At 40.3% G+C, this 13850-nt stretch overlaps 11 protein-coding genes across 11 annotated transcripts; 5 read left to right on the plus strand and 6 right to left on the minus strand.

Moving 5' to 3' along the window:
- Positions 1-45: 45 nt before the first annotated feature.
- Positions 46-1047, minus strand: TES1 (palmitoyl-CoA hydrolase; the record flags this gene model as incomplete). The annotated part of the gene is made up of 1 exon (XM_037286854.1): positions 46-1047. One exon carries the CDS (start codon positions 1045-1047, stop codon positions 46-48), a length of 1002 nt encoding a protein of 333 aa, XP_037142749.1.
- Positions 1048-1518: 471 nt separating this feature from the next.
- On the plus strand, positions 1519-2403 carry TDA10 (putative ATP-dependent kinase; the record flags this gene model as incomplete). Its single annotated transcript, XM_037286855.1, has 1 exon — positions 1519-2403. The coding sequence occupies one exon, from the start codon at positions 1519-1521 to the stop codon at positions 2401-2403; it is 885 nt and encodes a 294-aa protein (XP_037142750.1).
- A 50-nt stretch (positions 2404-2453) lies between these two features.
- Positions 2454-3419, minus strand: REC107 (Rec107p; the record flags this gene model as incomplete). The annotated part of the gene is made up of 2 exons (XM_037286856.1): positions 2454-3047; positions 3138-3419. The coding sequence occupies 2 exons, from the start codon at positions 3417-3419 to the stop codon at positions 2454-2456; spliced, it is 876 nt and encodes a 291-aa protein (XP_037142751.1).
- A 180-nt stretch (positions 3420-3599) lies between these two features.
- Positions 3600-3920, plus strand: LSM8 (U4/U6-U5 snRNP complex subunit LSM8; the record flags this gene model as incomplete). Its single annotated transcript, XM_037286857.1, has 1 exon — positions 3600-3920. One exon carries the CDS (start codon positions 3600-3602, stop codon positions 3918-3920), a length of 321 nt encoding a protein of 106 aa, XP_037142752.1.
- A 27-nt stretch (positions 3921-3947) lies between these two features.
- MDE1 (methylthioribulose 1-phosphate dehydratase MDE1) lies at positions 3948-4754 on the minus strand (the record flags this gene model as incomplete). The annotated part of the gene is made up of 1 exon (XM_037286858.1): positions 3948-4754. The coding sequence occupies one exon, from the start codon at positions 4752-4754 to the stop codon at positions 3948-3950; it is 807 nt and encodes a 268-aa protein (XP_037142753.1).
- A 91-nt stretch (positions 4755-4845) lies between these two features.
- BNA1 (3-hydroxyanthranilate 3,4-dioxygenase) lies at positions 4846-5385 on the minus strand (the record flags this gene model as incomplete). The annotated part of the gene is made up of 1 exon (XM_037286859.1): positions 4846-5385. One exon carries the CDS (start codon positions 5383-5385, stop codon positions 4846-4848), a length of 540 nt encoding a protein of 179 aa, XP_037142754.1.
- A 1283-nt stretch (positions 5386-6668) lies between these two features.
- Positions 6669-6974, plus strand: MVB12 (ubiquitin-binding ESCRT-I subunit protein MVB12; the record flags this gene model as incomplete). Its single annotated transcript, XM_037286860.1, has 1 exon — positions 6669-6974. The coding sequence occupies one exon, from the start codon at positions 6669-6671 to the stop codon at positions 6972-6974; it is 306 nt and encodes a 101-aa protein (XP_037142755.1).
- A 41-nt stretch (positions 6975-7015) lies between these two features.
- CIR1 (Cir1p) lies at positions 7016-7792 on the minus strand (the record flags this gene model as incomplete). The annotated part of the gene is made up of 1 exon (XM_037286861.1): positions 7016-7792. The coding sequence occupies one exon, from the start codon at positions 7790-7792 to the stop codon at positions 7016-7018; it is 777 nt and encodes a 258-aa protein (XP_037142756.1).
- A 687-nt stretch (positions 7793-8479) lies between these two features.
- On the plus strand, positions 8480-9472 carry SER2 (phosphoserine phosphatase; the record flags this gene model as incomplete). The annotated part of the gene is made up of 1 exon (XM_037286862.1): positions 8480-9472. The coding sequence occupies one exon, from the start codon at positions 8480-8482 to the stop codon at positions 9470-9472; it is 993 nt and encodes a 330-aa protein (XP_037142757.1).
- A 57-nt stretch (positions 9473-9529) lies between these two features.
- On the minus strand, positions 9530-9841 carry TRX2 (thioredoxin TRX2; the record flags this gene model as incomplete). Its single annotated transcript, XM_037286863.1, has 1 exon — positions 9530-9841. One exon carries the CDS (start codon positions 9839-9841, stop codon positions 9530-9532), a length of 312 nt encoding a protein of 103 aa, XP_037142758.1.
- Positions 9842-10536: 695 nt separating this feature from the next.
- On the plus strand, positions 10537-13068 carry STU2 (Stu2p; the record flags this gene model as incomplete). The annotated part of the gene is made up of 1 exon (XM_037286864.1): positions 10537-13068. One exon carries the CDS (start codon positions 10537-10539, stop codon positions 13066-13068), a length of 2532 nt encoding a protein of 843 aa, XP_037142759.1.
- Between the last annotated feature and the right edge of the window lie 782 nt (positions 13069-13850).

Here is a 13850-nt window from a genome sequence, read left to right on the forward strand (position 1 = left end):
AATCTATATGTAAGAGAATAGAAATTCATGTGATGTACGTCTAGCTTAGAATTTTGCTCGGATTTCTCTTTCTGAATCATAAATTACCAATCCTTCTTGCGAAACGTTAGCAACTATTTCACCTGTTTCTGAATCATAATATTCCCCGCGCATTAAGTGCTTGTCCCAGTGGGATCTTGGATTCGTAACCTGCAAATATATCCAGTCATTCACTCTGGGCATATCATGGAAATATATGCTATGATCTAAGGAGACGCTAAATTTATGAGAGTACATTGGTAACTTGTGGAAATACGGAACAGTCATAAGTAGGTAAGAATCTGACAGATAAGCGAATGCTACGTAATTATAGCGCCTATCATTTGCTGGAGTGATTCGAAATGGGTTTTCTCCGTATTGCACAGCGGTAGTTGTTACTGAACTTCTTATGGAAATGTATTGATCTAATTTATCAGTGTCTGCAGTAGAATAAAATAGGTCCTCAGGGAATTTGTATGCAATTGGACCAAATTGAAAGGTCTCGAGTTGCTTTTGAATTATACCTGGGTTTCCAAGTGCCGGCTGTAGATTTGCATATCGTTTCCAATTATCGTTCAAGATAAACTTCCTCTCAAACAGGCTCGAAGCATCGCAAAATTTCCGCAAATCTGGTAAGTCCGAAGGCTTTATTGTTTTTAAGAAGTGCAACGAATCGTGGTCGTGCTTTTCCTTAGCAAATAAAATTGTAGACGAGAATATCAATCTCTGACCTTGGTAAGCTGTGATTTGTTTATGAATGAAGTTTCGGCCATTTCTCAGATCTTCTACATCATAGGCGATCATATTATTTGGATCACCCCCACTGATAAAATAGCAGTGCAATGAAGTTGGTACAAAATTCGTAGGAACAGTGTATAACGAGGCTAATAGTGATTGGGCAACCAGAGTACCGCCAAAAGTTCCTCTAGCCAAAACTGGTGCCGCAGGTAAAGTTGTAGTGACGAACCGGGAAGCCGATTGCCTTGTCAGCTCTAGAATTTTCTCCAACCCCATATGACTTGGTCCCATTTTGTAGCCCAATTCAATCAAAAAAGTAGCTGTCGTACAATTGTGGATCTTTATTGGGACTCTTAATAGTAATCTCAAATGTGCTTTATATACAAACGTGTTCAATTTTCTTCTTGTCGAGCGTCATCGAATTCCCAGTATCGTTGGAATTAAGAAGCAAACCCCGGAGTACGCAGATCCACTTTTGGAAAATAATAATGGTGAAGGAAGGTGATTGATTGCGCTTCGCAAGTAAATTCTGTAATTACATTGTGAGAGTCTTGTTATATTACGGTAAAAGGTATAAACAGCTTCTCGATTGAAACTCGAGTACTTTACGAATCGCAATCAAAGTGCACAAGGGGGCGGTTTAAATTGCTGAATACTTCGCACGCCTTTAGGGAACTCAATCTCTATTAGTCATTAGTACGACAGAATATTTTTGGTTTGATAGACAGCTTTATCATTGGAAATACATCGCAGATTGGCAGTATGTTAGGAAAAGGTAGTTCAATTTTGGAGAACAGTATTACTTTTCTGGAAGAGTACGTACCAGCATGGTTCGAGAAACGTGAATTGAAAGAAGATAGTTCGCCGCTGTTTATATTCATATCAGGTCCACAGGGATCTGGAAAATCCTATACAACGACTTTTTTGCACAAGCATTTGGTGCAAAAGTATGGCGCAGAAAGAAGAATTGCAAGCATGTCAATTGACGATTTCTACCTATCCCATGACGATCAAATAACGCTCGGTAAGAGATTTTCTAGTAACAAATTGCTTCAAGGAAGAGGTCTGCCCGGGACGCATGATATTCCACTACTTTCACGTTGTTTGGAAGCGATTTGGAAGGGGGATGAATCAAAGGTATCCTTACCGCAGTACGATAAATCGAAGTTCAATGGCGAAGGAGACAGAAGCAAGGAGGTTACAGTTGTAGATCTTCCATTAGATATTGTGATTATAGAGGGATGGTTTCTTGGATTCAAGCCTGTGTCAGAAATTCCCGAAAGCTCTCCATCGGAATTTTTTCAAGGAACTCCAGATATGAAACAAATCGACGCAAATCTGCAACTCTACGCTCCATTATTGTGGTCTAATCCTCAAATATGCTCGTTAGGCATAGTATTCGAGGCGGATGAAATCGAGAATGTTTATAAATGGAGACAGCAACAGGAGTGGGCCCTCAAACTTAAAGATGATCAGGGAATGGACGACGAGGGCGTGAAAACCTTTGTTGACAGATATCTCCCGGCATACCGACTATATTACGAAAATATGGTTCGTGCAGAAGATTTGGGCTCCATGGCGACGCTAACTTTAGGAATTGACCTGGAAAGGAATGTGATTTCGTGTAAGAGTAGATGCGTTGAATAAGAGATACTTATTTATTTTAGCAGGTTTATTTTCCTTTTTGCTTCTTACAATTATATATCTTCGACATTGTTTTCAATCTCTTCCCATGGTATGATCGTTCTAGCCTGTGCAAGATTGCGCCTTTTTCCTATTCGCTTGGCAGATTGGTTGCCTTTTGGGAGCACAATAATGTTGCTCCCGTCTCTCTTGTTTATTAAATTAGTTTTCAATAAGTTGATGTCCGTATTCTCTTCTTCAACTTCATTCAGTAACGTTGTTCCATGTAAATTCAGATCGCTTGCACTACTTGTGCATTTGCCTTCAACCTTTTCTTTATATTCAAACGTGTTCAAACGCTCCTCCACGTATAATTGCCTATCACGTAAGTAGCTGATATCTTTTGAGATTGATACCAATACGTTTTGTGTATCCTCGAATTGCTTAGTTAGATTTAACATAATGCCACGGGCTGCGATTAACGTCGTCTCAGTTCTCTCCTGAGTGATATCAAGGTGACTTTTCATATGTTCTGCTAATGCTGCAAGTCCAATTTCCTTATCCTGATCCTCTGGAGAAACTAGAGTGCAGCACCCTTGGGATCCTATTTTTTTCTCCAACCTTCCCAGCTGTTCCTCCAAATGTGAACCAATTTCCTGTATAGACTTCTCAAGCGCTAAAAGCCATGTTAGTATTTTAATTTCATACTTTTTCAGATTACTCAAGAGTATTTTTTATCCTTCTTACCAACCTTTCACTTCTCCATCCTTCGCTGGTGCTTCGGTAAGCCTTTTTAAAATCCCACAGAGTTGTTTTGAATTCTTTTGCAAGACTTTGATCAGTTCTGCAGATTTCTCTCGTAAATCAACACTCTCAATTTCCAATTTGCCAGCCCATTCTAATATTTGCTTATCAGCCTCCTCTAGGCGCTCAGCTTGATGATCAGCGGTATCAATAAGTCGTAATGGCAAGCCTTTCCCAGGGGGCGAGGATAAAGACAACGATACATCAGTAGATACATCATCAGAGTGGCACGACATATCAAATACCGACTTGCCTATAATAATTCTCCTTCACCCGTTTCTGCTTTTTTTCTCTCAAGTTTGCCGCCCTCTAAGAAGTATACCTATGTTTGAAAAGAACCTTCGCTTTTTACCTTACATAAGAGAGCGAAAAAGCAGCAGAACAGTAGGAAACGAAACAAACAGCTTCGAATTACCATGTCACCCTTACTCAAGGATTACTTGAATCGACGTATTATCGTAGTCAAAACTGATGGGGAAGCATTTTACGCCACCCTGGAGGGATTCGATAAAAATACAAACCTACTGCTTTTCAATTCACGTAACCTGAACGACGAGCCAATATGCATGGCCCAAGTGCTAAGGGGGAGTGAGATAGTCCTCTGTGGACTAGTCGAAGACGACAGCAATCTGACTTTGAAACTCAACTCTGCGTCGAATATAAAAGATACAAGGAATAAAGTAACTAATGAGTATTTAATATGGGAAGCTGTTTGGAAAAAACAGTTAAAAAAGTAAATACAGTTGCCGAACCCAAAGTTACTATTATCGCTTAGCAATAAATTTTGCCTCTTCATCAATTCCACAATCTGGCGGAATCCCTAATTGACACATTTTGACTGCAAGCTCCATGAGATAGTCGATCGCTTCGTTGAAGACTTTCGCCTTTTCAATGGTTGGACCCCAAACAAAAATGCCGTGTCTTCTCACTATGACTGCACACGTATGTGGATAATCTTCAAATGTTTGTAGTAATGAATCTATTAATTGGTCTTCATGCGCCTTATTCTCTATTATAGGTATATTCAGGGTATCGAAAAATGATAAAGGTATTAGTTTACCAGTTTCGGGATCTACCTTCCCGCTAGGTATTGCCTTAATTTGCTCTATATTAGCAATTTTGAAAACTTTGTCGAATAGCAGGGAAGAAAGCACTGCGTTTTGAGAGTGCGTGTGAATTATAGCACCCGCATTGCGGTGTTGAAAGCATGCGACAAACAATGGAGTACAAGCACTTGGCTTAAACTGTTTTGGGATCCTTAGGTATTCCTTGCTTTTACCATCCATAACGAACATGTCCTCTGGTTTCATCTGCTCCTTTTGAACACCAGAGGGGGCAATATAATAGGCTCCAGTAGTTTGATGCTTAATTGATATACCACCACCTGTTCCGGTACACCAGTTGTTGTCGTAAAACTGCTTGCAAAGTGCACATATCACATTTGCTGGGTGTTTAGGATCATCTGAATGAATCAGGGGTTCATAGGACATTTTTTTTGTATACTTGTACGTACTGCGTGTGCGATAGATGAACTGAGGAAAGTTTTTCAGGAAATCCAATTTAACATACATAAATAAAAAGGTAATAGTAAATCAATTCAATTCACATATGCCACTTTAAAAAACCCCGCTACGAATCGCATTTTGCTGAAGTCAATAGTCATTAGTTGGCACCTTGAGGCCTTGAAAAGTTTAATGTGCCGCAATTTGAGCATGTTCTTTTTTCCACATCATTTTCGAATTCAAGAATGCCTTCCTTAACTTGAGTACCTAGATCAATCATTTGGAAACTCAGCTCACAGACAATTTCTCTGCAATTCGAACAATACCATCTCATGCGGTCATGTGCGCCGGCTGGACGATCTTGCTCAAGTACAAGTCCTACGGTGTCCGCGTATCTCACTGGACTGTGAGGAACATTTCCTGGCAACAAATATGAATCACCTTCTTTAATGGTGATATCGATAAATCTGTCATCGCTCTTTTTAGACTCATCGACTACTTTCAAAGTCATTGCGCCTTTCTTTTGGTAAAACCATTCGGGCGTAGGATTAACATGGTAATCGGTACGCTCATTTGGCCCACCAACAATCATCACGGTAAAACCGCCTCTATGAAGACAGTAATTGTTAACGGGTGGCTGAAGTAAAGAGTCATTCTCTTTCAACCATGCATCTATATTAAGTGGTATTGTATTGAGCATTTTGTTCAGTGTTGTCTAACTATAGTTTAAAGTTCACCGTCTTTACAAGAAGTAATAAAGAAAATGTAGAAATGACACACTTTTTCAAGGTTTACTCTGTCGCTGACAGAGCGATGACAACTGGTGTATATCCGACATGAACAAACCTACATAATAAGACTTCACTAGTCACTGGGTACGATCTGTCACCAGGTGTCACAGCAGCACATAGTCTTTTATAGGATCAGGTGAAGTCAATTCAGCGTCGCCAGTCAGTTCAGGTGCAACCAGAATTTCAAAAGCCTCATCAGTATGCGATCTAGTTGAGAGTGAAAGTGCCGAGAACTGGCAACCAAGTCGTGCCAAATATTGAATGCTGATAAACTTTTTAAGCGGCCGCAATGCCTTTAAAATAGATATTCACTTGACACATAACGAGCAAACTTAGAAAATGTGCTTTTATTTCAGTGAATTTGTGAAAGGCAAAACATGGTCTTTGAGTCTACAAAAGAACTCACTTCAAAGGACTACTTATGTATACTTTTTAGAAGCTTGCCCAAGTACGAGTAAATGGCACCGAATTACACTGTGATTCAAGTGTTGAAGATTGCATTTCTTCATCATTTTAAACTTGCCGCAAATTCTTCGTATGTTAAGGTCGATTGCTAGGAGACTGGCATCTTTATTGTTTTCTCAACGTTTCATTGTTATCTTTCAGATGCTAGCGAGATAGGTTGTGGAAAATGCTAAGGCTTGTATCTTCAACCCGCCATCCAGTATTATCTAATCGAATCTGCAGTCTCGACGACAGACAGCACATTATGCCTTGAGTAGGTTTCTTCCTTGTAAGTAAATATTCAACGTAATTGATTGAATTAATAAGAGGAACGTTCGGTATTTCTATAAGAGGCTTTGGTTTTTTCAGGCAATGCTCAAGATGTGTCGTCATTAGGAGGCAAGATTTTTTTCGATTTATAACAACGACTGCTTGATTTTATCAGTAGCGACCGACTTCCGATAATCTCAATTAATTAAGCATCTTTTTTATCAGCGAAACAGAAATCCAACAGGCTTTTAGAGGTCGTTTAGTCAATTCAATTCCCACTCTTAATTGAAGGGCATTTTTACTATTGACTGACATATGGAATAAACAGTTGGCCTGTGTCATCGCACCGATCCTGTGATAACTTATCCCGTTTAACGGCCTATCTTCAAACAAAAGAGAACAGTGAAGTCCAAAAGGGACTGCACAGAGAACAGCCTGGTGCTCGAGAGGGTAGTTTGGTGCTCGCTGTCGTATCACCATGGGTGAGCTCAATACTAATATTGATGATATACTTCTCAAATCACCGCTTTATAATGCACATGGATCGGCTTTTCCACACATGGATCTGAAAAAACTAGAAGCCCCGCAAATCAGACTGCAGCCTTTACAACCTAGTAGTCAAGTATTTGAGTCGTGGCATAAGGAATGTGAAAATTTGATAAATCTATGTAACGTTCATGACCAAGGGCCAAAGCAGTTTGATCAGTGGTATACAGAAAAGTTTATGAGTAGCAAGCCACCGGGGATGATAGAAAATGTTATGCTTTCACCATCACGGCGGTAAGTATGGTTGAGAATGTTATATAGAGAATAGTTTCGTTTAAATTAGATTGCTTTGACATCTTTCAGTTTTTCGATTAGTTCATCAACAGACTTGACGGCGACTCCGGGTGCTCTTGGTTTTGGTTCTTCCATAGAGATGACTTTCAATCTTGGCTGCACGTCTACATTACTGAAATCTTTCAAACTTAGCTTCTCCATAGGTTTTTTCTTTGCTTTCATCAAGTTTTGCAAACCGACGTAGCGCGGAGTATTTAAACGTAAATCCGTTGTAATGACCATGGGCAAAGTGCCGCTAATGGTTTCCTCACCGCCGTCGATTTCACGGGTAACCTTGACTGTGTCAGAATCAACAAACTCTACCTTAGCTGCATTTGTAGCTTGTGGCCAGTTCAATAGGCCTGCCAGCATTTGCCCGGTGTTGTTGCAATCATCATCAATTGCTTGTTTACCCATAATGATTAAATTTGTCTTTTGCTTATCGACTATTTCCTTGAGTACTTTAGCGACAGCCAGTGGTTCCAGTTGAACATCCTTACTATCGATTAAAGTCGATGTATCTGCTCCTTTTGCGAGACAGTTCCTCAAGATATCTTGTGCTTTGGCAGGACCAATAGAAACTGCATGGATATTTTCAACCAGAGATTTATTTTTTTCCTTGATCCTGACAGCCTCCTCAACTGCAATATCGTCAAACGGGTTGATACTAAATTTCACACCATTGGTTTCAATTGCATTTCCAGCTTTGTTAACCCTTGGCCTGATTTGGTAGTCAACAACCCGTTTGACAGGTACAAGAATACGTAATTGTTTGCTAGCCATTTCAACTCCACACCGTATTCAACCTAAATGATGCACGTAGTGTAATTGTATTGCAGTTCTCTTATTTGATTATTTCAGCTTCAACGTACATTTTTCACTTCCAAGCTGTCATGGCACCCGAGGATCGAAAAGACCATGTGACTCTGCTAAACGGTGCAATGAAGCAATCCTTCACAGAGGCTGCACTTCACCGAAGTAATGATGTCTGTAAAGGACTTTCAGTAGAGAAACTCCTTGGCTACACTAAAAATCGCTTTTTCCTGCACTGCTTGTCTTTAGTTCCTCCTCTAGGTAGACTATATCACTCAAATAAATTGAAAACCGTAGTAAATTGATTAATTAACATGATTGCTTGATAGAATTTCGAGGGAGACGGACTAAAGTCTTTACTGTTAGGTGGATAAGAAAATATCAGGATTGTAGCGGTCAAGTATTTTTTTTCATAATAAATACTTATATTACTCATTCACGATTTGTGTTAACAACTCATATTCAACTATTGCGACAAAACACAAAAAATTTAGATGGTTAAAAAAAATTAAAAAAATGTCATGCAAATTGATAACCTGGGCCACACAAGGTTCTATTGTGACTGAAAGATGGGGCCAGCAAACCTTGACTTAATGAGAGCTCTGTATCTCTTCTTATTTATGCTAACTCACGTGATATTTACACTTAACAATTGGAATGTATACACCATTGATGAAAAAAAAAAAAATAGTATCATCGATGTTGCAATTACTTGAGACATCTAGCCATCAACCCGAGATGTCCAGTTTTGTTATCACTTGTATTAGTCACGAGGACGTTTTGAACTTGGAGAAAAGGGCTGAAATCTCCAAAAAAATCAATGCTGTACTCAGTTCTGATGGATACGAAGTCGAAAGCGAGCAGCAATCATCTGAAAATGCCTTCGATATATACGTCGAAAACTCAAATACTATTTCTCTGAAGGAATTCCACCTATTGCTCAAAGAAGTCATCGATTCAGTTAAGGATGCTGATTTAATTGTTCAATTGAACAACAAATACCGTCAAAAAAAATTGATTGTGTTTGACATGGACTCAACATTAATCTACCAAGAAGTTATCGAACTAATTGCTGCATATGCCAATGTCGAGGACAAAGTTCGTGAAATTACGGAGCGTGCGATGAACAACGAGTTAGACTTCAAACAATCGTTACAGGAACGTGTTAAATTACTGAAAGGCCTCAAGATAGACGATCTGTATGATCAAATCAAATCGAAATTGGAAATCACTAAAGGTGTTCCAGAACTTTGTCAAGCTTTGCATAACAACGGATGCAAATTAGCTGTCTTGAGTGGTGGATTTATACCATTTGCAAAGTTTATTAAAGAGCAACTAAATTTGGATTATGCTGAAGCCAACATCCTTGAGACCGATTCCGACGGTCTACTCACGGGGTTCACCAAGGGCACAGTTGTTGACGGACAGTACAAAGCAGAGACGTTGTTGAGGCTATGTAAAGAGTTCGATATTCCAGTCGAAGCAAGTTGTATGGTAGGTGATGGCGGTAATGATTTGCCCGCAATGAATGTCGCAGGTTTTGGTGTCGCATGGAATGCAAAACCCAGAGTCCAAGAACTTGCGCCAAGCAAGTTGAATACTAAATCAATGATAAACTTGCTGCACGTATTTGGATATTTGGAGATTTAAAGAGTTTATAGAATAAATGCTCTAAAGTACTACATAGATAAAAATATACCTCATAGCTTAAATGTTGGAAGCAATGGCTTGCTTTACAGCTGCAGGGTTAGCACCAACAACCTTAGCGACTGGTTTACCGCTTTTGTATAGAATAAAAGTTGGCATAGAGGAAACTTCACACTTTCTTGCAACATCTGGCAACTCATCCACGTCAACCTTGTAGAAATCAGCTTCAGTGTACTCAGTAGAGAACTTTTCGATCATTGGAGCAATCATCTTACATGGACCACACCAGACAGCGAAGAAGTCAACGACGACCAATTTGTCGACAGAAATAACTTTGTCGAAATCACTAGCAGAAGCAATTGCACTTACCATTTTTGCAATATATTTTTATTTGATTGAATGAATCTATCGATAGATTATATTGCATTTCTGATGAAATACTGTCTTTCAAATTCCCTTTCATTTTTCTTGGGTTTATATACTTTTTCATATCCCTTGAGGGTTTCGAGAACAGTTGCGCTCGCCACTTACTAAGCGATTCAGCCATCTGGCCCCCAACATGAATAGATCATCTGCAATTAGAGAAGGACATTACTAAACAATCCAAGATAAGATGACTGATCCTACCACCTATTTCACTAGTTACCGAAAAATATGTGAACGGAATGAAAGGCGCTGCTAAGGGAGCAGCAAAATGTGTTGGAAACCAGTCATCAATCTTGTTCTCCATGGAATCATATTGCATCCTATTTACGCTGTGTGTCGCATACACCTACTGGTTGGAAACTAAAGCCTCAAGACTGAGATAAGGGAACGCAGGCGATGATTTCGAGACTACCCATGAGGCTGAGAGAGCTCAATTTACTATGTAGAACTCCGGTTGCTAATTGGCGTTACCCTCACACTTACGTATGACGGGATGAAAATGGGACGCCTCTTTTTTCTATTTTCTTGTGTCAGAGAGTAGGTTTGGCGGTTGGATCAAAAACAATAATAAGGATCAGAGATGTAAACAAAGGAGTTTCAAAATAAAGGATTGTCTCATCGAAGAGTCATATAGAGTTTTGATGAACGGTGGAGCAGATAATGATGACGTGGACTTCACAAAGCTACCATTGAATGAAAGACTAACTCATAAGCTTTGGAAGGCACGGTCTGATGGGTACCAGGAGTTGAATAGGTTGTTTAGCAATGCTACTCAGAAGCAGGGCAAAGATGATGATTCATTCATGATATATTGGAAAGATCCATCTCGTTTTGGGGACTATGTTACCGATAGTAATGTTGTAGCGCAGGAGCAAGCGATCTTGGCGCTTGAATGTTTACTAAAGAATGTGGGGTTGCCAAAACAAATAGATGTAAAGACCGTAATGTACAATTGGATCCCTGCGTTGGCCGAGAAAGGCTTAGCATCATCTCGAGCTGTGACAAAGAACAAGGCAATGGAGTGCATCATTTTGATATGCTCTTTCGATGACTCGATCGCGGAGTCTGTTGAATTGGTTCTGCCGTTTTTCAATAAGAAGCTCCCCAAATTGGTCGCTGCCTCTATCAATTGCATCCGGGAGCTACTTGCGTCATTTGGGTTTGCCAAGGCTCCATTGAATAATCTTTTACCTGAACTATTAGATCCACTGGTTAAATTAGCTGGTCATGCTGATAGAAATGTTAGAGCTCAAACGATTGCATTGATTGTTGAAATTTATAAGGCTAATGGCAGAAACAAATCACTTTTGAACGAATTACTGCTAACGCATCTGAAACCAATCCAGCAAAATGAATTGGAAAAGCTTTTCGACGAGGCTGATTCAAATATGTCAGCCTCTAGGGGCTCGAAAAGATTATTCCAATGGGAAAAAGAACAAATGGAATTGGAAAAGAATAGGTTGCAGGAAAACCAACAAACGGATAAAGACGGTGATACGCTTATGGATCTTAAGTTAAAGGCAGAAGAGCCTGCATTAGATATCGATCCTTTTGAGATGTTACCTGCCGAAAGTATACTAGATAAGCTGCCTGCAGGTTTCCATGATAGGATATCTTCGACAAAATGGAAAGATAGAGTTGAAGCTTTGCAAGAATTTTGGGATAATACACTGTCAAAAGTGAAAAAAATAAAATATGAAAGGCAAGAATATACTGAAATTTTATCTCTTTATGCGCAAATAATTCAATTTGACGCAAATGTCCAGGCTGTAACAATAGTCGCACAATCAATACAAAAAATATGTGAGAAACTAAGGTTTCCGGGATTTAGCAAAAACTACGTCACGATAATATTTGTTCCTCTGTTACAGAGAACAAAGGAGAAAAAGCCTTCCGTGATAGAGGCAATTCGAGGTTGCTTACAGTCAGTTTGCAAGCTCTATAATCCATTAAGCTCGGAAGATAATAATGAAGATATGTTGCAAGAAATTTTAGAGTTTATGAAACATAAAAATCCACAAATTAGAATGGAAACTACCGAATTGTTTTCTTTCATCTTACGAGAATTACCAGTTTCAAAGGAAGTTATCGACAAGAATCTCCAAGATGAGATCATTCCAACAGTGATAAGAATTGTGAATGATACACAACCAACGATAAGAAATTCTGGGTTCGGATGTTTTGCTCAACTTCTTAGAATAATGGGTAGAAACGAAACATTTACAAATGCGCTAGAGAAGTTAGACAGCCTGAAAAGGAAAAAGATTCAAGAGTTATGCGCAAAATTGCCTGAATCATCATCCTCACCATCACTTTCAGCAGAAAATCTTGAAAGGGGCAGGGTGCATTCTGGCAGATTCGATTCAAGACCGTCAAGTTCATCTAGCATTCCATCAAAACGTGTCGCAAGTTCCCCATTGAAAAAAGTGTCGAAGGCAGCCTCGCCCAACGTGCAAAAATCAAGAATGTTATTAACGTCACAATCATTAGCAATGCCTAGATCAATGCCAGGATCACCATCGACGAGAACTCCAAACAGCATATCGACAGGAAATGGTACAAAGAGCCCTGTTCAGCTGCAAAAGTTGATTAATGAAAAGCAAAATTGGCTTAAAGAGCGACAGCATTTATCGAATCACATCAATGAATTGACAAGCACACAGAACCGAATTAACGACGAAAACGAGATGTTGCGGGAACAGCTGAAAAACCTGCAGACAGAAATTCATGAAAGGGGACTACAAGTACGATCGAAGGATTTGCAACTGGCCAAATTACAGGATAGAGTAGAGCAATTGCAGGCGCAGGCACACGCGCAATCCCAACAGAACAATCGGCTGCTGCAACTCGAACGTAATCAGCAACAAGCGCCAACATCATTGTCATCAGACACGGCCTCCGCGATATCTACAAATCTCGGAGTAAGGTCTGTATCGTCATCCTCGTTTGAGCCGCTCACTGAAAGAAGCAAGCATCTAAGGACCCCAAGCGAGTCCAGCGACGATCTCCCGCGCCGTGTCGACTCTCTGCAGCTCAACCACTCTCTCGCCTCCAGCAATAATGACATTATCAATGAGGAGAGCTGGAAACGTGCGGCAGAAGTCACGTCGCAGCTGAAGGCAAGAATTGAGCGAATGAGAGCCAAAACCAAGGGAATAAGTAATAATTTCTAATAATCAAACAAATCGATATCACGGACATCACAAGTCTCCTTCGGCAAGCTTAAACGACGGGAGAGAGCTATTCGTTCCTCCCGAACTACGTGTATAGAACACTTCCGCGCGCTCGTACGACATCGTACAGCACCGTGCAACTCCGCGTAACTCCGCATTGTCGAGCATGGCACCTCGGCGGCTACACGGGCGGCGCATGCCAGCTGCACGCAGCACTGTTCTTGTTAAAGCTCGACCGTGTCGAGTTCAACTCTTTCTGGTTTATGTGAACAACATCGCGATCGAGCTCACATTGCGATGACGGCAGTCCCATCACCGCCAGACAAACTACAACCGTCGTCGGGCAAAGAGAGGTATTTAGCATATCTTCCGGTTCGGTCGCGACCGAACCGGATAATGAGAAAAAAAAACACACCTGTGTTTCCAGCTAACCGAATATGCACTTAGCGGGACACTTCGCCACCCACATTTTTACATACCGAAATTGGCCGCGCGACCGCCTCTGTGCCCGCCAAATTGCATAATTTAAGAACGTTTCAGCTTCCACTAATTTCAGCCCGCAGGCACAAACCAGAAAAAAAATAGGAAGTTCTGTTTCTGGAACGATTCGGAGAAGCCAATTCCAGTTAAACGCATAACGCATAAACTCGCGCACTGAAAGGCGTATAATATGCGAAAAGTATGCGTTTAGCGGGTTCAGAAACGTTATATGCATTATGCGTTTAGCGGCACAGCGACCTCTATCAGACCATGATAGTGGAATTACATGCATTATCATGAAA

The sequence above is a fragment of the Zygotorulaspora mrakii genome, chromosome 2, assembly GCF_013402915.1.
Source record: "Zygotorulaspora mrakii chromosome 2, complete sequence".
NCBI lineage: Eukaryota > Fungi > Ascomycota > Saccharomycetes > Saccharomycetales > Saccharomycetaceae > Zygotorulaspora > Zygotorulaspora mrakii.